We start from the raw sequence: 23,864 nt of genomic DNA on the forward strand, positions 1-23,864 counted from the left end.
TACCTGTGGACCCTGGGCAAGTCATTTAACCCTGTTTGCCTCAGTTTGCTCATCTGTAAAATGAGCTAGAGAAGGAAATGGCAAACCTCTCCAGTATCTATGCCCCAGAGGGGGCCACGAAGAGTCAGACATGGGTGAAACGAATGAACACCAACAGCCTTAAGGTAGCTATGTGTAGTGGAAAGACTGTCTCTCCCATCTCAGTACCTGGGCCCAGTTCCTTAGGCCCCCGAGTGTCTCACCTCCTTCATCTCTTGCAAGTTGGAATCCTTGCCTTCTTTCTAGGTGTACCTTGGGTGCTGCCACTTCCCAAAAGCCTCCCCTGCTTGCCCCCTCCCTCCCCCTCCTCTGATCTCTCGGAGCACTTTGCTTTGATGGCTTGATGGCATTTATAGTATTCTGACTCCTGCAGACGCCCCTTCTCATACATCACATGCAGGTAGCCTTGAGTTCTCTAAGCTGAAAAGCTCTCAGCTGTGGGTCTGGTGACAATCTACATGTGCATGTTGTCCCAGGACCAGGCTGTTGGATTCAGAGAGGTACATCACTTACCGGTTTGCCACCAGGAGACTGGCGACTCAGGAAACATGCTAGGTGTCAAACGGTACCCAGAGTGACAAGACACCAAATCTTTCAGAGCAGTCGATAACTTTAGAGTCAGAGGACCTAGAGGTCAAATCCTTCCTCTGACAGCTACCTCATGGCCTTGGGCAAGCCACTTCAATCCTCCTGGGCCTCAGTTTCCTCACCTGTAAAACGAAGGGGTTGGTCTAGCTCAGTGGTGTCAAAATCAAATATAAATAAGGACCACTAAACTGCACATAAGGGATGCGTATTGACTTAGAAAGCCACACGTTAACATTTTGTTGTTCAGTCGTGTCTGAATCTTTGTGACCCCATTTAGGGTTTTCTTGGCAGAGATACTGGAGTGGTTTGCTGTTTCCGTCTCCAGTTCATGTTATAGGTGGGGAAACTGAGACAAACAGGGTTAAGTGACTTGCCTAGGGTCACACAGCTAGTAAATGTCTGAGGCCAGATTTGAACTCAGGGAGATGAGTCTTCCTGACTCCAGGCCAGGCAGTCTATCTATTGTGTCTTATCTATGTTCCATTGCATTTTTGTTGTGGTTTCACATTTGTAATAGTGTGTTTCTGCTTTACATTTATTTCATTAACTATTTCTCAGTTACCTTTTTATCTGGCCCAATCCACGTTCAAGAAGGTTGCAGGTCGCAATAAGCCTCTGGGACTACATGTTTGACCTCTCTGGTCTAGATGGCCCCTGAGGTCTCTTCCAGCTATGACCCTACAAGTATTTTTTAAATCCCACTCATATTTTTATACAAGCTCTCTAAGGTTTATAAAGTGTTTTCCTCCTGAAAGCCTTGTGGGGCAGGGATTACAAAGTTATTGTCCTCATTTTTACAGATCAGTAAACTGAGAGGCTCAAGGAGGGACCATATGGGAGGCTGGCTCAGGTTCTGAGTTACATATTCAGTGTCATAGCCAGGACTTGATCCCAAGCCCAGTAGTGTATTCTCCACTCTACCATTCTGCTTCTCTATATGTGTGCGTGTATGTATATGTACATATGTGTGTGTGTGTGCCCTAAAATTTACGAAGCCTGGGGTTCTCCTGTATCTCCCGCATACAGCCCAGGGATTCTCAGTACACACTAAGCGTTTAATAGCTGCTGCTTAGGAAGGCTGACGGCACCCCCTGGTGGAGTTAAGCCGGACTTCGGAGGAGAGGAGCAGAGCGAAGGGGAGGAAACAGGGCGGGGCGGTCACCATGGAGACCCCAGCATACACATCCCCCTCCCCACCCCTTGCTCCCCTAGAACAGCCTTAGCATGCCCAGGTCGGCAGTCACCAACAGAGAGATGCCCGCGGCGCAGGGGAAGACCGGCGATCGAAGCCCCCACGATCGAAGCCCCCACAAGGCTAGATCTGAAACCACATCAACGACCTCCACCCAGACCCCTCCCTCACCAGCCGAAAAGGTCTGGGCGCCTTTGACCGTGGGCAGTATAAAATATTTCAGTCGTCACAAAGGGGAGGTAAGCGGGGGATGTGGATGGAGGTCAAAGCCCTGGCTATCGGAGGGGGCTACCTGGGCCCCCAGGACAGCACATACCCCTCTCCCAGGCGCTGCTTGGGCTGTCCTGCCTCTTTCTGCCTTCCCCATTCCCAGCTCACCCTCGTCTAATTTTTCCGTTAACTTGCTGCCTCTCCTGACTTCCCTGTTGCCGTCCGGGGAACCCTCGCATCTCCAGGCCTTGGTGTTTTTATCTCAGACACTTTCCTTTCCATCATTTCATATACCCAAACCGTATGTTCGACCCCTTTCTACTGTCTCTACCACGATTCCAGCTCCGATCACCTTATCACTCATTGGACAATCGACATGGCCTCCTAAGATGGCCTGGCTGCCCTTCTAATCAACTTACCTTGCAGCTAGGTGGAATAATCTTATAGGAACTAATAGGATAGAACTGGAGGAGGTCTTCTAGGTCCTCTAGTTCAGCTCTCTCATTTTACTGAGGAGGTCACTGAAGCCCAGCAAAAGGAAGTGAATTGCTTATGCATATGTTTTTATGCATAGATCTGCTCATATCACTCCTTTGCTCAAAACCTTTCAATAGTTTCCTATTGCCTTCTCAATAATGTTCAGACTACTCCTCCTCCTGGCATTCAAGGCCATTTACCATCAGACATCACCCCTACTTTTCCAGCTTTATATTCTTTCTTTCCTTGTATTATTCTATGCTTCAGCCGAACTGGACTCAACAGCCAGCAAATGTCTCTCATGCTTTCCCACTATGCATGCCTTTGCTCACGTTATCTCCTTGACCTGTAATATTTTCCTTTCCTGTCCATCCTTTAAACCCTAGTTCAAAGCCCCTTCTTCCCTGACATACTCCTCGACTTCCCCCTCCCCAGTCTCCTCAGACCTCATGTAACACCTTACACAAATGCAAGTCACTTAGATGTTATTATGTATTATAATTGTTTGTGTATTTGTCAAAATGTGATGATGCCATAGGAAACATCTTAAAAAGTCAGAAGATTAGCATGGAAGAGCCCAAGGGGACTTCAGAGATCATTTGGTCTGAACTCCTCATTGCATAGGATGAAGAAAAAGGAGGCTCATAAGGGTGAAGTGGCTCCCAGGCCATCCAGCTAAGAAGTAACACTGTCAGGAATCTAACCCAGGTCATAAGACTTCTAGGTCCACTCTTCTTTGCCCAGGACCTGGAAGCAGCAGCACAGTAAGATGGAGAGACCTCTGGATTTGGTCAAGGGGCCTGGGTTTTCCCCCTGATCCTGGAATTTACTAGCTAGGTAATCTTGGGCAAGGCACTTCACAAACCAGCTGGTTTCCTTCACTGTCAAGGGGCACTTGCATGATCTGCCTCACAGACTGGATATGAGAAAAGGTTGTGTAAACCATAAAGCTGGTGTAGAAATGAGAACAAGTATCACTGTCATTCTCTTGTCATTCCCCACATGAGTGTCATGAAAGCTGGAACTGTTTTAACTAAATTTTTTTTTAACTTTCCAATCAAACCAATCCCAAAAGCATTGGTTAAGCACTGTTTGTGCGGCACTTTTGCTAGAGATAAAAACACGAAAGGAATCCCTGCCCTTGGGGTGTTTAAATTTTACTAGGAAAATGCAGTATGTAAGCAGATAAATATACTCATTATAATTTGAGATTTAGAGAGGTCAGTAACAAGGGAGATCAGGAATAGCTTCCTGTAGGAGGTGGTTCAGAAACTGGGCCTGGAAGGAAGAGATAGAGATTCTAGGAAGTAAAGGTAAGGAGGGACTGAGGTGGGAAGATGGCTGGCTAAGTGTGGGGAGAGTAAGTAGGGCAATTGGCTGAAACATATGGGGGAGTAACAAAGGGGAGCCACGGGAAATAATTGAGGAAGAAGGTAGACTTGAGACAGATTGTAAATTAGGGCTTTAAAAATGCTAAATGGAGGAGTTTGAGTTTTAGCTTAGAGATAATAAGGAACCACAGAAAGTTAGTTGAGAGGGGGAATAACATGGTCAGATCTCTGTTTTAAGGGAGATTATGGATTGGAGAGCCAGAAGATGAGAATCCAATTAGAAATGTCTAGAACATGGCTGATGATAGACTGGCACTCTGGAAACAGAAGGGCTGGGTATAAAGATTTGGGAATCCTAAGCATCGACTTGACTGAGCTGATAAAATCATAAAGTCAGAGAGAGAGAAAGAGAGATACTGGTAGACACAGACACAGAGAAAGAGACACACAGAGAGACAGAAACAGACAGAGAGATAAAAGAGACAGACACAGAGAGACACAGAGAGAGAGACAGAGACTAGAAACACAGACAAAAAAACAGAGACAGACAGAAAAGGACCAAGGCAGAGGTGTATTCCGCAGTACCCAGCAGTTAAATTAAATTTTATAAGCATTTATTTAGCACCTACTCTTTGCGCTGTTGAAGGACAGAAGTTTACATAAGGCACTGTTTTCATGGAGCTTGGTGAGTGGAATTACTGAATTAAATTGTTGAACCATCGAACTTAGGGGAATTTTGAAATCGAATTAAATTGTGGAATGAAAGTGTGTCGGCACGGAGGGAATACCTTGATGACGGAGGTCACAAGTCAATTAAAACTTTATCACGGATTTCGAGCCTTTCTTGGTTTAATCCAACCTCCTCACTTTGCAGGAGGAAGCAGAGACCTAGAAAGATGGAATGACCCACACTCAGGGTCGCCTCTGAGCCAGGCATTCTTTCCAGGCTATCTGGCTACTTCCTTTCGGAACGGAATCCAATAGAATTCTTCCCTCCCAGGTCAATTCGTGCGCCTTCTCCCCGGACACCCGGATCCTCCTCACGTGCTGTGATGACAACAAGGTGTACATGTGGGGGGCTCGGACTGGGAATTTGCTGCGGAAGCTGCAGGGCCACAAAGGTGGGCGGAGCGGGCGTCCCAACGGGTGTCTCATCCCCCACCCCTCCTACTTCCGTACTCCCGCCTCTACCCTCTGGCTTGCTTGTCCAACATCGCCCCGGGATCCGTGTACTGTGGCATGACTAACTGCAGGTGGGCCCCGGCCGTCAGGGATAGGTGCCCACTTCTCCCTGCCAAGCTTCCCCCATTGCTGCGCCAGAGGCTGACACTCCGATCGCGAGTTGGAACCGCATCAGGGGGCTCCAGGGGAAAGGAGGAGGGAGTGCAGTGGGGAATAGAGGTGAGCTTTTTCCAGCACCCTCGGACCAGACACTTTGGGGCTCAGACTGCCCTCAGGAGAGTACTGGGAAGTCAGAAAACCTCCTGTCCATCACTGTAGTGAGGCTCTCTAGGTCTTTGGTTCTTGCTGGTCCAGCTGTCAGAGCGTTTGAATTTTGCTGGGGTTGTAAGACAGAAGTGTTTGGAGCCCATCTCTCAACTTTCCTCCTCTTTATAACAAGGTATTAACTAATGATCTCAGATCCCTTCCAGATCTAACATTCTGTTCCAAGGGTCCTTAGGACCTTTCCACCCTCACAACTGCCTCTCCTTAACAGAAAGGAAAGGAAAAAAAAATTAGGTTTGGAGTGGTTCTGACTTCCTTTTATTAACATCAATAGTACCATTCATTCCCAGCAGCCCCAATCCTCCCCTTGCTTGCATGGTCCTGGAGAAGGAGACTGCCTGATTGAATAGTCAGAAGACTCTTCAAATCCAGGCTTCCCCATTTGTGGCTGTCTCTTTGGGCAAGGCACTTACCTTTGAACCTCAGCTGCTTCATCTGTAAAAAGGAGATAATATTGCAAACCACCCCTCCCCCCACTTTCCCAGGGTCCTCATGAGGAAAGCATTTTCTGAGTGAGCTTTTATCATTGCTCTGAAAATAGCTTTTCCCCGTTAAAACCCATCTTTTGTTGCCTTATCTTAATTCACAAACTTTAGCTTACTCTGGGGTTATATATGACCTTCATGACATTCTTCTGACAAGACCCTTTTGGATTCATTCTCCATTCTAACTTGCCCCTTTTAATTTAAACTCAGTGGAGCTTATTGTACAGTAATGTCAGACTTTTTAGACATCCCCCTTTCTTATTGAGATAATTCTAAATTGCATTGTTATAATTTCATTCTTGGGAACTTTTTTTTAGATCCTTTGGCCATGAGATTTTATCTTACCTGTCCTTTCTCCAGACTTCTAAAAATTTTCTTTTTTGAAGTCTGTGTGATAATGAATAAATGTCTTAGACATAAAAGGCGTAACATCTTACAAATTAGATGAGAAAGGAAGAAACTGCTTTTCTGATCTATGGATAGTGAGGATAACAAAAGATAAAAAGGACAATTTTGATTAAGTAAAATTAAAAAGTTTTTGCACAAACAAAACCAATGCAGCTAAAATTAGAAGAGAAACAGATAACTCAGAAGAAAAATTTGCACTAAGTTTCTCTGATTAGGATCTCATTTCCTAGATATATGAGCACTGGCTCAGATTTATAAGATAAGAGCCATTCCCCAATTGATAGTCAAAGGTTTGAACAGACAGTTCTCAAGAGAAGAAAATCCAAGCTATCAATATAGCCATATGAAAAAAATCTTCTAAATCACTTAAAAATTAGAGAAATGCAAATTAAAGCAACTCTGAAGTTCTACCTCATTTCCATCAGATTGCAAAGTTAACAAAAAAAGAAAAATGAAAAATTTTTGAGGGGCTGTAGAAAAACAGGCACATTGAGGCAATGTTGGTAGAGTTGTAAACTGGTCCAACCGTTCTGGAAAATGATTTGGATCTATGCCCCCAAAATCACTCAACTATGAACTCTTCTCTAGGAATATCAATCAATAGCAGACCTACACTTCAAAGACATCAAAAAAGAGGGAAAAGGCCAATATGTACAAAATATTTATGGCAATTCTTTTTGTACTGACAAAGAAATAGAAATTAAAGAGGTTCCTATCAATTAGGGAATACTATTGTCCTGTAAGAAATGATGAAAGGGGTAGTTTCAGGGAAGCCTGGGAAGACTTGTAGGAGTAGATAGACACACAGTGAAGTAAACAGAACTGGAAGACCAATCAATATAACAACAACATTGTAAAGACAAACAACTTTGAAAAGATTTCAGAATTCCAACAAATGCAAATTGAGGGAGTGCCCATCAGTTGGGGAATGGCTGAACAAGTTGTGGTATATGATTGTAATGGAGTACTATTGTGCTATAAGAAATGATGCATGGGAAGATTCCAGAAAAACCTGGGAAGACTTATATGAATTGATGCAAAGTGAAGGAAGCAGAACTAGGAGAACATTGTACACAGTAACAGCAATGTTGTACAGTGATCAACTGTGAATGACTTGGCTATTCTTAGCAATACAATGACCCAAGACAATTCCAAAGGACTCATGAAGAAACATGCTATTCACCTCTAGAGGAAAAACTGGTGGAATCTGAATGCAGATTGAAGCATACTTTTTTTTAACTTTATTTTTTTGGGTTTTTTTTTTTTTTGGTCTGTGTTTTCCTTAGTAACATGACTAATATGAAAATATGTTTTGCCTGACTGCACATGTATAATCTATATCAAATTGATTACCTTCTCAAAGGAGGGAAGTAAGGAGGGAAGGAGAATTTGGAACTCAAAATTTTTTAAAATGAATATTAAAAATTGTTTTACATGTAATTGGAAAAATAAAATATAATTTTAAAAAATTCTAAATAATGAGATGACCAACCATAATTCCAGAGAGATCCATGATGAAATGAAGCATGCTACCCACCTATTTCAAGGGAGGTTGATGGACTCAGCTTGAAATTAATTTTTTGGACATGGCCAATGTAGAAATTTGTTTTGCTTAACTATGAGTATTTTTGCAAGAGTTTTCTTTTGTTTTGTTTTTCAATGAGGAAAGGAGCTGAGAGGCAGAAAAAGTAGATTTTTTTAAAAATTTAAAACATTCTTTAATTTAAAAAAATCTAATGAATGAACTGTGTTATGCCTAGTGTTTCCCAAAGAGGCTTCCCAAAGTTCTTCTCAGCTCCTTTTCGTTGATTAAAAATAAGTCTGGAGTACAGTTCCCCTCATTTTTCACAATATCTATGTAGCTGCCCACTAAAATCTTCCTCTGATGTCTCGTAGCTGTGGCCTTGGTTCCTTGGAAACTATGGCAGCAGAGCATAAACTTGGACAGGCCCTTACAGGCTGGAATAAAAACCCAGCAATGAGAACATCACTGTGAAGGGTCTGTTGTCAGAAAACGAGCCTAGATCAGGTCACCAGTAGTAAGATTTGGACATTGGGGTATGAATTTTTTCAGCCATATCAACTGCCCTAAGGCAGTTGGAAGTAAGGGGATCTGTGTTAGTGAATGGAGTGACTAAATTCAGCGACACTGACCAAACCACAGACCATCAGTGTTGAAGGATTTCTCAGTCTCTGTCTCTGCCCATCTCTATCTGTTTCTGTCTCTCTTCTCTGTCTTTGTCTCTCTGTGTCTCCCTCCCTCCCTCTCTGTCTCTGTCTCTGTCTCTCTCTGTCTCTCCCTGCCCCCCCCCCCCGCCATTACTCCCAATCCTGCTTGGCTGAGCCAAGCATAACAAGTGTACTTGCCCCTTCAAATGCTTGAAGACCACTATAATAGTTATACTAACTAGCATTTCTCTAGCACTTTAAGGTTAGCAATGTACTTTACAAATATCTCATTTGAACCTCAAAATAGCTCGGAGATAGTATCGCTACCATTCTCATTTCAGAGATGATGAAATGGAAGCAGATGTTAAATGACTTGCCATAAGGCACGTAGCTAATGAGGGTCTGAGGCAGGATTTGGACTCAGGTCTTGTCTTCTTCCTGGGTCCAGGTCCAGCACTTCATGCACTTTGCCCCCTAGCTACCCGTCCCCACTAAGTCTTCTTTTCCCCAGGCTAACCATCTTCCCCTGGCATGGTCTTCATGCTCTCACCATTCTGCTTGCCCTCCTCTGGACCCCTTCCACCTTGTCACTGGCCTTCCTAAAAAATGTGGCCTACAGAACTAAGCACAGCACTCCAGATGAAGCTTACCAGGGGAGAGCACAGTAGGACTACTAATTCCTTAGTCTTGGATACTATTAATACATTCTTAGGATCTCTTACTAGCTGTGTTACCTTGGGCAAGCCTCTTTCCCTCTATATGCCTCAATTTCTTCAACTGTAAAATGAGGGGCCTCAATGGGTCCCTTCAAAAATCTCAATTACTATGACCTATTCTTGCAATTCCATTGATATCACCCTGTTGGATGGGGTTTATGTCATTAACTTCTTGGGTTTTACAGGGAAAGTCTCTAGGGCTAGGGGCTAGGTCCTAGGATCTAAGCAGCATACAGAAAAGCAGGCTTTCTTCAGCCTTAGAGGATGCCCATCACTTAGCTGACCTACAGGAAGCCAGCATATTGGGCCTCTTTCCCAAGAGCTCAGGTCCCTGTGGCCCATTCCAGGAAAGGCCACTGGGGGCACATTTTCCTGGAGCCTACACACACTTGGTCATTCCCTGGGGAGCCTACTCTTTCTAATTCTATTGGGAGCTCCCAACACAATGGGCCCAGTTCTGTTTTCTCTCTTTTCCAGGTCCGGTGTTATTCTGCAGATTCTCTTCTGATGGCAAATTCTTTGCGAGTGCCTCTCGTGACTGCACAGTCCGGCTGTGGGATGCCCAAACCACCAAATGCCTCCAGGTTCTGAGAGGTGACCTGGATCAGAGACTAGGGTGGGGAGGCAGAGGCAGGGAGGAAGACCCTTGGGCTGGGTGATCACCACTGGTTTCAGATAGAGTTTGGTGTCGATCAGAGGACTTGGGTTTGAATCCTTTTCTAATACTTCTGCTTGCTGTTTGTCCTTCGTTCTCAAAGAGGACCGTGACACGAGGAAGGTGCCATGACATTCAAGTAAATTGGAATTAAGTGAGGGAGGGAAGTGCAGAGTCACCAGCCTCACTTTCGCCTCCAGAGCCATCTGGGTCCAGTGGCCGGATATAGATCAGGATGACTGGAGGTGGCCCAGAATACTTCTTCCTGTGTGCCATCAAACAAGTCACAACCTTTCTGGGCCTCAGGTTTCTCAGCTGTAAAAGGAAAACACTGGACCAGATAAAGGGTCAGCAAACTATGGCCTGAGGCCTGACCCAGGTCTGTTTCTGTACATCCCTCAAGCTAATAATAGAGTGCTGGGCCTGGAATCAGGAAGATTCATCTTTCTGAGTTCAAATCCAGCCTCAGACACTTACTAGCTATGTGACCCTGGGTAAGTCACTTAACCCTGTTTGCCTTAGTTTCCTCATTTGTAAAATAAGCCAAAGAAGGCAATGGCAAACCACTTCAGTATCTCTGCCAAGAAAACCTCAGATGGGATCTTGAAGAGTTGGACATGACTGAAAGTGACTGAACAACAACCAAAGCTAACAATGGTTTTGAATTTATTTTAAATCTTAAAACATAAAAACCATTCTTAGTTCAACAGGCAGCAGGCTGAATTTGGCCCTTGAGCTATTGTTGTTTGCCACCCTCAGACTAGATAACCTCCAAGGTCTCTTCCAGCTCTTAAGTCCTATGCTGATCCAACAAACAGCAGGAGCTAGGCTGGGTCCTGGTCAGAAGAGAAACCAGGAGGGTAGAAAGAGTTCAGAGTTCTTCTTGGAGCCCCAAAGAATCCCAGGGCACTCATTGCTCCTGACAGGAGCCTCCTGTAGGCTTCAAACTGGGACAGTTCCTGCCCCCTTCCAAGGATACTTGGGAACTCCTTCTTTCTCCCCAAGGTCTGGTTTAGTCCTCCCTTTATTAAAAAAAAGACATTGAACTTAGAGTAGAGATACTTGGCTTTGAGTGCCAATGGCTCTGTCACCTTGAAATTTAAAAGGTTAGGTCAAAACATAACTTCTTGGGGTAGCTAAGTGGTATAGTGACTGCAGCCCTGGAGTCAGGAGTACCTGAGTTCAAATCTGGCATCAGACACTTACTAGCTGTGTGACCCTGGGCAAGTCACTTAACCCTGATTGCCTCCAAAAAGATAACTTCTCTTAAATTCATTTTTCTCAGGATTCCAATCCAGGTCTCCTGTTCTCTCCTGCTGAGGTGAAAAGACTGGGCTTAGAGTCCAAGTTCCAGTTCAAGTACCGGGAATCCTCACCATACCATACCTGATCATTAGTCATGCAGTTGCTGCTTGGAGACCTCCAGAAGGGGGACTCACCACCCCCTAAGGCAGCTCTGAGATAAATTCCTGACATCAAATCTACATTTGTCTTATTCTCAACTTCTACCCATTTCTCCTCTGGGTCAAACAAAACAAGGCTAATCCATCTTCTACAATCTATCTTTCAAATGCTTGAAGACAATTATCATATTCTCCCCCGTCCCATCCCACCCCATTCTTACCACCTCCAGTTTCTTCAACTGATCCTTCTATCCCGAGTTTAGCTGGTGCCTGGCACATGGAAAACATTTATTTAATAAATGCTTGCTGTTGATTATTTATGAAATGAACTCAAGGCCCTTCACCATTCTGATTACCCTCCTCTGAACACTCATCAACTGATTATGTTCTTCTTAAACCATGTCGCCTAGAATTGGAACAAATTGTTTCCATCCACCCATTCTTCAGAGGGAAGTCTTCAGATGCTTGGGATAGACATCACCCTAACTCACTGACATATTTGAGGCCTGTCAGTTTCCTTGACCTGCTTTAGCCTGTCTGCCGAGATGGGGGGTGGAAGCAAACACTGTGGAGCACTTCGAGTTTGGACAGTCATCAAAGACACCAAGGTCATTTACTGCATCCCAAGCCAATGCCAGTCATCTTGACTTTTGTCCTGCCACTGGACTTCAATGACTCTAGGGGAGAGAGAGAGAGAGAGAGAGAGAGAGAGAGAGAGAGAGAGAGAGAGAGAGAGAGAGAATGGCTGATGACTTTGTGCAACTCTGCCTCACTTAAGTCCAATTCACATTTGAGCCAAGATATCACCCTATAATGTCATTATCTTTGAAAAGAAGGAACAACAGCCTAAAACTGAGCACAATATTCCAGATGAATCCTGAGAAGGGCCCAATACAGAGATACCATCACCTCCTTCTTCCAAAAAGCTGCTGTGCTCTTAATTCAGCTCGAGATCACATTATGATTTTGCTTTTGCTTTTTTCCTTTTACTACCACATCATACTGTTGACTCACCTTGAATTTATGGTCCACTAACACCCCTAGATCTTTCTCAAGCAAGTCTCCTCCATCCTGTACTTGTGATTTTGGTGAATTTCTTTACCTTTCATTACCTCAGTTTTATCATCCAGAAAATGATGAGTGATCCTGTGAGGCACACCCAAAATACATATATACATATACATATATACATGTATATATACACACACACATATACACACATATATACATACACACACATATATACATACACACATATATATACACACATATGTATATATACACACACACATACATATATATATATATACACATACATACACACACACACACACACACACACACGCATGGCTCAGAGTTAGTGTGAGGTAATCATTCCTGGTGAAACTTGAAGTACTTTCAAAGCAAGCTTCTATTATTCATTTGAGAGCTCCCCAGGGTTCTCTGGGTTCATATCAAGTATCCAGAGCTGGGGATAGGCAGAAGTGGGCAAGGCCTCAAGGAAGGGAGGTCCTGTGCCCTCAAAGTGACTGACCGTCCTCGGAATTCCCTCATCACTTCCAAAGGAGTCCCAATCCCAAGTATGAGATCAGGGCTCACTTTCATTCTTATAAAACTTCGGGAGGTTGTCGGTGAATAGGCGACCCCAGGTCACACAGTGAGTCTCACAGCCTGGCTCTTACCTCCAGCCCTCTAAGGCATATCGTACATGTTCACTTAAAAAGTCACCCCACTGAGTCTATGGCAAGAGAAGCCTAATTGCCACCTTCCCTCTGCCTTAAGTCACTCCTTTTATGCCACAGACTGGGCAGGAGGTCAGTGCTGGGGGCTCATTGTTTGTATTTTACGTACTTTGTCTTGCACTGGGGTCTTCCAGGTCACTCCCGGGGTGTGGAGACGGTCAGCTTCAGCCCAGACTCCAAACAGCTGGCATCTGGAGGCTGGGACCACAAGGCTATACTCTGGGAAGTGCAGGTATGGGGATGGGGGAAGACTGGGTGTGGCAGGGGCAAGGGGGAGGGGGGGATTTAAGGAACTGGGCTCCCCAGGAATAGGGCTTTTCCCCCAAGAAGCCCTACACAGTCTACCCTAAGAAACTCAGTTAATATAGATTCACTAAAACCAAACTCACCTAATGAGGGAACACTTGGTCATATTACATCAAGAACCATTATTCTACAAACAGTCCCTTAATACATGTACTTTATACACTAATTTCACTGGGGGCAGGGGAGTTGAAATGAACAGAGAAATCAAAAGTATTAGGAGTATTATCTGAGGAATAAAAGTTAATCAGATTTTAGCATAAGGAAGATTAGAACACGGAAACCATTCATAACAGCTGAAAGGGATCTTAGAACTAGGATTTCTCAACTATGTCAAAGAGAAATGGTGACAATGGTCAACCTTGCTTTAGTTATTTGTTTTCTGGTGGGAATGCATCTAAGAGGCAGAAGAGCATAGTGGAAAGGGTCTTGGACAGGATACCTTGGGCAAGTCACAACCTCTTTGAGGCGGAGTTTCATCATCGACAAAGAGGGCACTGAACTAGATGATCTTCAACATCCCTTACTTCTCATGTATCTCCTTTGCAAGTGTACTAGTTTGATGTGTATATTTAGACAGATTTTCCTTTCCCTTTAGACGGGCCGAACCATCACTCAACTCCTTGGACATCAGGATGCCATCCAAAGCAGTGACTTTTCTCCCAATTCAGAATATCTTGTAAGTGTGACCTCCCTCTTCAGCACATGTAGTGGTGGGCACCTTGGCCTTCAATAGTTACCTTTGCATGGATTAACTGGCACTTTTCCATTTTATTTGCACACACCCCGGTACCAATGAAATCACAAGTCTATTCCTTGATCCTGAATCCTAGATTCTTTCTGCTTTGTAGGATTGCCTCTCTCTTTGATGGCTGTGCTTGAATGTGGCTTTAAAAAGAATGATAAAATAATTATGAAGTGCTTACTATGTGTCTGGTACTGTATTAAACAGGGAAGGGAATAAGCATTTATGTAGTGTCTCCTACATGCCAGGTACAAACAGGTGCAAACCAAGCCTGAGAGGTAAGTATTGTTATCGACGTTTTACAGTTGAGAAAACTGAGGGAAACAGGTTAAGTCACTTGTTTGTGAACTCAGTGTTCACACAGCTAGTAAACGTCTGAGACAGGATCGGAATTCAGGTCTTCATGACTCCAGGCCCAGGGTTCTTCTCCCTGTATCACCTCACTGCCCACAGTGCCAGGGTTTGGGAATAGCCACGAGGTGGGGTGGGTGATATCCTGATTCTGGGCAAGAAAATGTGAATGTTCACCTATCAGAACCCAGTCATCTTGGGGTAGAAGCTAAGATTCCAGTGAGAGGGGGATGAGGATGAGAAAGATGGCTAGTGTGGATGGCATAACCTGTATCTTTGTGTTGTTTAAATTCTCTTTTTATTATTAATTCAACAAACATCGACATCAACACTTTAGCATACAAAGAACAGAAAGAGAGGGTGATATGGGAAACTGTACACTTCTGTTATATACAATGTTTTTTAAAAATGTGTGTTACATTTAACTTGGTGGTAACAAAATTAACCTGCTAGTCTTGGTCCCCTTCAGTACATCCTGCTCTCTCTCCTGTGTATTTTTTCAATGTTTCTTGATTCTTTTTTTTCTTCCCCATCAGTATCACTACCCACCAATTTTTTCTTTAAAACTTCTCCAGCCCTCCAAAATAGATAGCCAAGAAAAGCAAATGGAGATGCGGGTCACATCTGAAAATGTATCTTACTTTGCATCTCTCTGGTGCAACTCTCTGCCAAGGGCTGGGATGAATGTCTAATCTTCAATCCTTTGAAGCCATGATTTTGCTCAAAGTTCTTAAACTTTTATTTTCCTTTACATTATCGTGGTCACCGTGTAAATTGTTATGCTTCTGGTTCTGCTGACTTCACTCTGCATTCATTCTTACAAATTTTCTCAGGTTTCTCTGCATTTATCCTATTTTTTCATTTTATGTGGTACAATTTGTATGAAAGGCACCATGAGGTTAAAGACCTAATCTCAGAGCAAGGGAGACCTGGGCTCACATCTTTCCTTTGACACATACTGGCTTGTTGACCCGGGCAAATTGCCATGTTCTAGTCAACTTTTTTTGGTGGGGTGGGAGGAAGGCAATTGGAGTTAAGTAACTTGCCCAGGGTCACACAGCTAGTGTCTAAGGTCAAGTTGAACTCAGATCCTCCCCACTCCAGGGCTGGTGTTCTATCCACTGTGCCACCTAACTGCCCCTTAGTCAGCTCTTTAAGAATACAAATTAAGGAGGATCCTGACCAGGAAATCACAGGTTTGGTCCCTATTCCTAGAGTGCATGTTAATGTTAATGGTTGACCCAATTCCCAGCTCAACTAACAGTTCATTAATATAGCTGTTTGTACAGACCTGCTGCCACCCTGTTCTTCCCCCACTTTTCCCTTATTGGCATTTTCCTTTGTTTGGTCATTTTTGTCCACGAGGCAGAACCTTAGAATTGTTCTAATGTGCCTTTCTCTGGAAGTATTTTTTTTTTTTTTACCTATGGTTATTGAGAACTTGCATTTCTGCTTTTGAATATTGCCTATTCCTATCTTTTGGGGAATGACTTGTATTCTTAAATACTTGTAAGTAATACTTACTTAATACTTGTAATTCCTATGTATCTTGAATATAAGATCTTAGAGAAATTTGCTAGGTTTCCCTCCAGTAGTTTCCTTTGTTTTATTGCTTGTGCAAAGGCTTTTCATTTTTGTGTAATCAAAACTGCCTGTTTTATCTGATGGCCCACATGCCCAGAACTCTTCTAGATACAGTTGTGAATGGTATTTTTCCTTAATCTGCTTCTTTTATATTTAGAGTATATGGACTACACACTCTATATAGTATAGTATATATACTATATATTAGTACTCATTTGGTGCTTTTGGTGGTAGAGGGTGTGAAATAAGGCTGCTTCTCAATTTTCCCAAGTTTTGGTCAAAAACCTATCTCTACCCATCCCCAGCCCCCACTGGGCCACTGTTAGACTACACCTAAGTCTTGTTTATTTTGTGTTCCATTAGTCAATTTTTCTACTTGTTTTGAGATTTGATTACAGCTTTTCTTTTTGTCTAGTTCCAGATGTGGCACTACCCTCCTCTTTTCCAATCTTCTAACTTTTGCCCCTCCGGACTAATTTTGTCTGGTTCTAAAGTTATCCTTTGGTTTACTTTGGCAAACCAGTTTGCTTGGTATACCAACTATTAATTTAGTTGGCATTGTCATCTTATATTTGTAATAACCTTGTGTGTAGCCATGAAGGGCTTCCATGCAGATAAAGGGCCGCTCTGACTCTGAGGGAAGGATTTGGATCAATTACTGCCCGTCATTTTATGAAGACCCAGCTCTCTCCCATCCCTTCCTTAGTGGTTGGCCAGCGGCAGCCATTGCCTCAGAATGTTGAATCTTAGAACATAGATAAGATGGTCCTTTCTCCAAAGCTCATATCACATGTCTTTGAGACAGGCTACTGGCTCCTGGGATTCTACAGTTCAAGTCTGGGATCTGCGCACATTGGATAAGATTAACAAAAAAGTACTGGAAGGCCACAAAGGAAATGTCAGCTGCGTGTGTTTCTCCCCATCTGGGCTCTTGGTAAGCTAGGATTCTCTTCCTTTCTCTTGGGAAGGAGGGAAGGCTTCCCAGGAAAGACCATTGACAAAACACTCCCACTTGTCCCACAGGCCTCAGGTTCCTGGGACAAAACGATCCGCATCTGGAAGCCTGAGACAGGGAAGCTCCTCGCTAAACTCTTAGGACATCTGACCTGGGTGAAGAGCATGGCCTTCTCTGCTGATGGGCTTCGCATGGCTAGCTCAGAGTACTCCGAGTTGGTAATCCTGACCATTTTTTCTCAGCCAAGGACCCGACTCCTGGACTGGAGCCTGGCTACCCTACACATAGGTCTGGTACTATGGTACTATGGCAAGGGCTGGCTTTGGAAACAAAGGAACTGAATTCAAATCCTGGCTCTAACTATGAGACCTCATGTCTGATAAGGAAGCAGGCTTCAAACTGTAAGATAAGGTAGTTGGGCTACATATCAGAGGTGTTAAGCATTCCTGAGGCCCAAATCTCATTAAAATGTAACTGGGAGATATTTAGCAAAATAAATAAAAACACAATAAAAGAGATATGTGGTTTTCTAAATCAATAAGTGGCCTGTCTCTATTTGAGTTTGGCACTACTGGGCTAGATGACCTCAAAAGCACCATCTATGCCTGAAGCTACATTTTGATCCTATGACCTAAATGGGATAAGTGCAGTCAGCTTACACAAGGTTGCTGTGAGGAAAAATCCTTTGAATCCCATGTGAGCTGCGGCCAAAGCAGCTGCTGGCTCTACAGAATGGCCTACATGGCTTTCATCCTGTCTATCACCTCACCTGCTTCATTCCTGGTTGTTGCCTGGTAAAGCTCAGCAAGGCTGGTCAGGCAGCTCTGCAAAAGCTTCCAGGCTTCCTCCAGCCACAGGAGGTGTATCAGAGGCAGATTATTCACCATTCAGGCCAGCAGAGCTGGAGATCTTAGAAGGGAACCTAGTCCAATCCTAACTGATGACAGAGACAGGTTCAGTGAAAGAGTTTGCACGCTATCACAAGCTAGTGTGTTAAAACCAGACCCCAAGTACACTCCATTATTACCTTGCTTCTCTGTAGGAAATGTGTACAGCTTGTCAAGGATTTAGTCTACACTTTAACTGACTTGCTTTTCAATGTTCAGGTTATTTCTATAACAAGAAGGTAAATTTAAAAGCATATAGACCATGTAGTAATGGCTCACACATGATTTCACTTGATCTACGTGTAGGACTCAAAGCTAGGTCTTCTAAGTCCCAATATCCTATTGACATTTTTCCCCTTTTAAATAGGTTAAAATCTGGGATTGTACGACTGGAAAATGCACAGAGAGCCTAAGGGTAAGATACAGCAGGTGGGCATGTGAGGGTAGAAAACAGTATGGTTTAAGTCAGCAAGTTATATAATCCAATCAATGAACTGTTTCCTGGAGCATCCAAGCCGTGTAGTGGGAAACAAGTTAATCACTTTTATAGAACGTTAGAACTAGAATTTTCAAGGTCATCTAATCCAAAACTTTTAAAGAGGAATGAATGAGATAGAAGTGACTTTGCCAGGGTCATCCAGCTGCTTAGCGGTAGAAATGGGACTCGAGACCAGGTCTTCTGATTCCCAGCCCAGAGCTGTTTCTACTTTATTTTTTGGCAGGGAGTTTTAGAAGTGGCCCACGTCTGCGCTTTTACCCCAGATGGGAAGTTGTTGGTTTCAGGGTCGGCTGATCACCGAATATTCGGAGAAGGAATTGCAGATCATCAAGTACTTGGAGAATATTCCAAGCGCTGTCAGATGAATCATTCGGCAACCCCAAAGTCAGCTCTAAGTGACAGCTGCTTCAAGACCACTGAAATAAGCAATCCAAGTCTACATTACCCGGAACCAGGAGCCAAAATGAAGAGAGTTAAAAGCAGCACCATTTCCACCTTAGGAAAAGAACACTGAAAATCTAAGACCTAAGTCAGGTGATAAGGAGTTTAAAAGAAACAGCACTGCGGTTAACCTTAAATTCAACTATCAAGAGAAACTAAGTCTTCTTATGAAATGAATACCCTCCATGGTAGCCAACAAAGAGTGAACACACTTCAGCCTCAAGCTTCTTAAAAGGGACCAAGAACTGAACTTCAGCACTGCACAGGTTATAATAATTTCTTTTTATTGAGCACCTTAACAAATCATGCCTTAACAGCAAATTTCCGAAGGGGGTACAGGCGTTCCTTCCTCTGCTGTTTTTTGGTCTTCAGGCTTTCCTCGTGCTTATTAAGCCTGCGGCGCATGGCACGGGTCTTCTTGGGCCTAAGGTCCAGAGGCTTGTATTTCTTGCCCTGTTTTTGAGAAAATAAGTCATGACCCTCAATGTATAAATGAGATGGCCAGAAGGCATTAATTTTAGTGATTCCTGAAAGGGCTGCCATGTTTCCAGGCTTATGAAATCGTGAAAGTCAAAACTATAAGGACCTTCAATATCTAGTCCAAAATCAGTTTTTCAAATTTTAGACCAAGGGAAGAGAAATTACTGGTCCAAGGTCATGGTTACTGGCAGAACCGTGATTCAAACAAAGGCCTCAGCACATTGGCTTGAAATGGCTATAGTTTTAGAACTGGAAAGCCTCTCATTTGTCTGACAGGTAGATACAGAATTAAACGAATTTGAATCCAGGTCCTCTAAGTCTAGAATCCTATTGTCTTCCCTTAGTGTTTGCTGTGTTTTAAAGCTAAGGAATGGGGGGCCCAGAAGTGACCTGAGTTCATATATCTAACTGGAGACAGAGGCAATGGTCTCCTAATTCAGTGCTCCTTAAACTGTATGTGGGTTGTGACCCCTCAAGGGATCATGACCTACAGTTTAGGAAGTACTGAAGGAATCACAAGTGGAAAAAATTTAGAAGCCTTGTCCTAATTCAATCATTCCTCCCACCAGTGCTTCTGCCATGCTACTGCACATGGACTAAATAAATCCTTTAGCACTGAGGTCCCATTCCACATCCAGGAAGCTTAACCAGAGGACGTCAGCCTGAAGAGAGCTCTTCCTTTTTGCAACTCCCACCTCCCTCCCTATTTATCTGATTGGGCTGGGAGCTTAATGAATCAATACTATGACATGGCAGCTCCCCCCCCGCCATGGGAAACACAGTGTCTATGAAAAGGGAGGTGAGATACTACACTGGATTCTGGGCTAGCAGGACAGAATGTAATGTTCAGTTCTGGATGCTGCATTTTAGGAAGAATGTTAAAACTGGAGAACATCCAGATGGGTTGACCAGGTTGGTGAGGTGATTACAGATCATGCCAGAAATTAAGACTGGTTTAAAGAACCTGAAAAGGCATAAATATTTCTTTCAAATACTGAAAGGCTATTGTAGAAGATGAACTCAATTTGTTCTGCTTGATCCTCGAGAGAAAAATCTACTCCCTATTTGTGCTGATAGCACAATGCTCAAGTACTCAGGTTTACAGACTCAAGAATAAATCCTATTTCTTCCCTCTCCCTTAATCCCACCACCCCTCCTAGCCAACCAGGCAGTTGTTGAATGCCATTCATTTTATTTCTGCAAGCTCTCATGTTGATATCCTTCTATTCCCACTAACATCACACTATTTCAGCTCCCAACACATTTCCTTGTTCCATTTTTTAACGCAGCTACCAAAACCATTTTCCCAAGGTATGGCTCTTGATCGCTCAAGAATCTTCAGTGGCTACAAACTGCCTCTAGAATAAATACAAACTCTGCAACTTTTCTTTGAGGGCCTTTCACAATGTGGCTCCAGACTAATTTCCTTTTGTTTCATGTTCATTTTGGTCAAACTGAACAACTAGCTGCTGTCTGGTTTGCACTCCAAACCTCCTACCCAATTATGCAGTGGAAAGGATGCTGATTTTGGAACTGGGAGACCTAGGTTCACTTCCTGGCTCTGTCATTTAATACCTGTGTGACTTTATGCATACCTGGAATGCCCCAATCTAATGGTATCTTTTCAGCCCTCAAATCAGTTTACATCTACTTATCTCTGTCCGTATTAAAACTACCAAATATAATCCAAGCTACCTGAAAGCAAAAATTGTTCCTTTTTGTGGCTGGATAGAAGGGAAAAATCTAGCAAATAGACTGACCAAAAATGTTCCAAGCAGAGGCGAAAGGAGGACCTCTTAAATATCATTTAGGATGAATTGGATCACAGGTTTTGTGATTCCTCTTCCCGCAGTGTGTTCCAGCCTTGGCTCAAATATACCCAGTGATAGAAAAACTTATACCCAAAGCAGTCTTCCCTGGGAAAATCTTCTTACTGTTACCTAAAGCCTGCCTCCTTTGTAACTGGCACCTATTATTTATTCCATCAGAATACACCTTTACTTTTATTAAACTGGCATGAAATGAAAAGTTTCACATGCACCCATTTCCTTAATTTCCTTTTCTGCGACCCTTCTCAAGTGCCTGGTTCCATTCAAACCACCTTAGGCAAAGAACGAAGAAATGTAAACTGTACCTTCTGGAAAGCTCACTGAGTACACAAAAAAAAACAGTTTTTATGCTTCCCAGCAGGAGAATTCTGTAGCAAGATCAAATTCACACTTTCTCTGTAAGTCAGAGCAGTGCTGGGTGTGTGTCTTGCAGCTCAAGTTGACTTTAACACAAGACAGAGAGACTAAACTTCTCAGAGCTCAACTTACCTTATAGAATTTCCTGAGGTTCTCTTTCTGTGTCTGATTGATGACAGTTAGGACTCGGGCAATAGATTTTCGGACAACTCGGCTATTAATAAAAGAGACTTCAGCTTAGGAGGCAAGGAAAAACAGGGCCATGGTGCACACTATATACTTTAGGCTATCAGCAGTCTGCCCCAGAACAAAACCAAGATGCTCAATCAACATTTGCTGGAGCAATGTATTTCTACATAGAAAGTTCAATCAGAGAACCACGAACTGTCTTAGAATGTAAAACAAAGATCTCAGAACATGGAATGAGGTTGAAAAAAACCTGGTCCAACTTTATAGATGAAGGAAACTGAAACCCATGGAGGAAATGGTTCTGTTCAAGGGCACATGCTTGTTAGTGGCTGAATATGGTGCTCTTTATATTTTCACTGAAACAGGCTGTTTCTCGATCTTTGTTATTTCACAGATAGATTTCTTAAAACAGACACCAGATTTTGGAGGACAGAATCTAAAGATCAGTTAACTAAACCTCTTATGTTAGAGGAAGCTGAGGCCCCAATAAGTGACTGAGTGGCAGAACCAAGACTCAACTACAAGTTTACTCCAATGCATTCTAACCACCTATGTTCTAAAGGCCCTTTCCAGTTCTAACAGTATATTTTCCATAACTCAGGTCACAAGCTAAAGGAGTGCACCCTGAAAACTAGAGGAACAGCAAGTTACATAACTCCATCTCACCGCTAAGTTCCTCTAGGAATTGAAAATACTCACATCTTAGATAGCTTGGATGCAGCTCCTCCAGTGACCTTGGCCACTCTCAACTGGGAAAGTTCCACCTTTAAATCATCCAACTGTTTGAGGAGCTCCTCCTTCTTCTTCCCACGAAGATCCCTGGCCTTGATTTTTGCCTAAAGTCAGAAGCAAAAGAGATTAGGAATTTAAGTAGGCCAAAGGATTAGGCTGGGGGGATCGAAGAACAGCAGAAGGCTCCCAATGAGGAGTAAATGGTTACATTTACTGGCGAAAGGATAGGAGAAACCCTGGGCCCATTTTCTCCCAGAAAGCCAACCACCTTCAAAACATTTAACATAATCTCTAAGATAGGAAAGCAGCAGGAATAATACTCTCTTCACCCCCCCCCCCCATTTCCATTTTACAGAAGAAACCAAGATGTACTAACTTGTCCTAGTGCTGGAATCACATTTTGAACCCAGGTTTCCTAAAGCCCAAGTTCATGGTTCTACTAAAATGAGAGTACAACCAGGGCTTTACAAAGATGGGAAAAACAGGTTAACTGGAAAGGATTAATGGATACGATGACTTCTGGCTCCGCCTCGCACTGGCTGCACACCGGACAAATCCCTCAGCCTTTAGGGGCTTCCTCAGGGCTGTCGCGGGCACACTGCCGCTTGGTTCCTCCCTTCCTGGTTACGTGATCGGGCCATGTCACAGCTGGAATGGCCCTCAGAGCCTCGGCCGAGCCACCCGCCCCTTCATTTTTTCCAGTAGGAAAGCGAGGCCTGGAAAGGACACGACGGGCCCCGGGCTCGGCGGCGGCCGCGGCTCCCAGCCCCGCGCCCCCTCTTCCCTCCCCGCCACCCTCCCTAAAGCCGGAGGAGCTGGCGCAGAGGCCAAAGGTCCCGGAGACCGCCGCTGGAGGCTCGTCAGGAGTCCGCAGCGCCCCGGCCCGCGGCTCCGGAGCCTCCACCTCCCGCCATCGGAGCCCAGGCAGGAGACCCCCGGGTGCGGCGCGGGCCGGGGGGCTCCGGAGCCCGAGGATGGCGGCGGATTCCCCACGCAGATCTCACCATGATCGCCGATCAGACACACCGCCACGGCCTCCGAGGGGAAAGAGGAAGGGGGAGGGGCCCACCCTGAGAACTACTACCGGGTCACGGGCGCGACCAAGCCAAAAGAGAAGAAGGGTGAGATGTGCGAAGAATGGTACAGTCCGCCCAGGAAAGGGGTCGGGTTAGAAAGGGGAGGGGGAGGAGGAGGAGGAGGAGGAGGAGGAATTCCTCCCCATTGAATTTCTCTGAACAACTTGGAACTCACCTTTAGAACATAGTATATGGCCTCAGTTTTTTCCTTCTGCAAAATCAATCAATCAATCCTACCTTTCCAGTATTCTTTACACATTCCTGACCTCCACATACCTAGCGGTCCAGTCTTACTGATAGACATGTTATGTGGGAACACAGGATTATTCATCTCCAGTCTCCCTGCCTTTGTATTTGCTGTGTCCCTGCCTGGAATTCATTCCCTCCACAGCTCCTCCCCCCAACCCCCTTTTAAAATCCCTTGTTTCCTTCAAGATTCAGCGCAAGACTTCCTTTTACATCAAATGATTCCTGATCTCACTAGTTTCTAACACACTTTCACCCATAATGACCTT

General features: G+C 44.0%; 2 protein-coding genes across 2 annotated transcripts; one reads left to right on the plus strand and one right to left on the minus strand.

Annotated features, from left to right (window-relative positions):
- The first annotated feature begins 1,851 nt into the window (after positions 1-1,851).
- Positions 1,852-18,759, plus strand: WDR38 (WD repeat domain 38). Its single transcript, XM_036749817.1, has 9 exons — positions 1,852-2,058; positions 4,838-4,958; positions 9,599-9,715; positions 12,982-13,153; positions 13,823-13,903; positions 16,706-16,838; positions 16,928-17,077; positions 18,114-18,161; positions 18,469-18,759. Exons 1-9 carry the CDS (start codon positions 1,852-1,854, stop codon positions 18,757-18,759), a joined length of 1,320 nt encoding a protein of 439 aa, XP_036605712.1.
- A 190-nt stretch (positions 18,760-18,949) lies between these two features.
- Positions 18,950-23,345, minus strand: RPL35 (ribosomal protein L35). Its single transcript, XM_036753097.1, has 4 exons — positions 23,278-23,345; positions 22,241-22,377; positions 21,485-21,566; positions 18,950-19,139 (listed from the first exon to the last, which is right to left on the minus strand). The coding sequence occupies exons 1-4, from the start codon at positions 23,278-23,280 to the stop codon at positions 18,990-18,992; spliced, it is 372 nt and encodes a 123-aa protein (XP_036608992.1). The 5' UTR covers positions 23,281-23,345; the 3' UTR covers positions 18,950-18,989.
- Between the last annotated feature and the right edge of the window lie 519 nt (positions 23,346-23,864).

This window comes from Trichosurus vulpecula, chromosome 3, assembly GCF_011100635.1.
Source record: "Trichosurus vulpecula isolate mTriVul1 chromosome 3, mTriVul1.pri, whole genome shotgun sequence".
NCBI classification, from domain to species: domain Eukaryota; kingdom Metazoa; phylum Chordata; class Mammalia; order Diprotodontia; family Phalangeridae; genus Trichosurus; species Trichosurus vulpecula.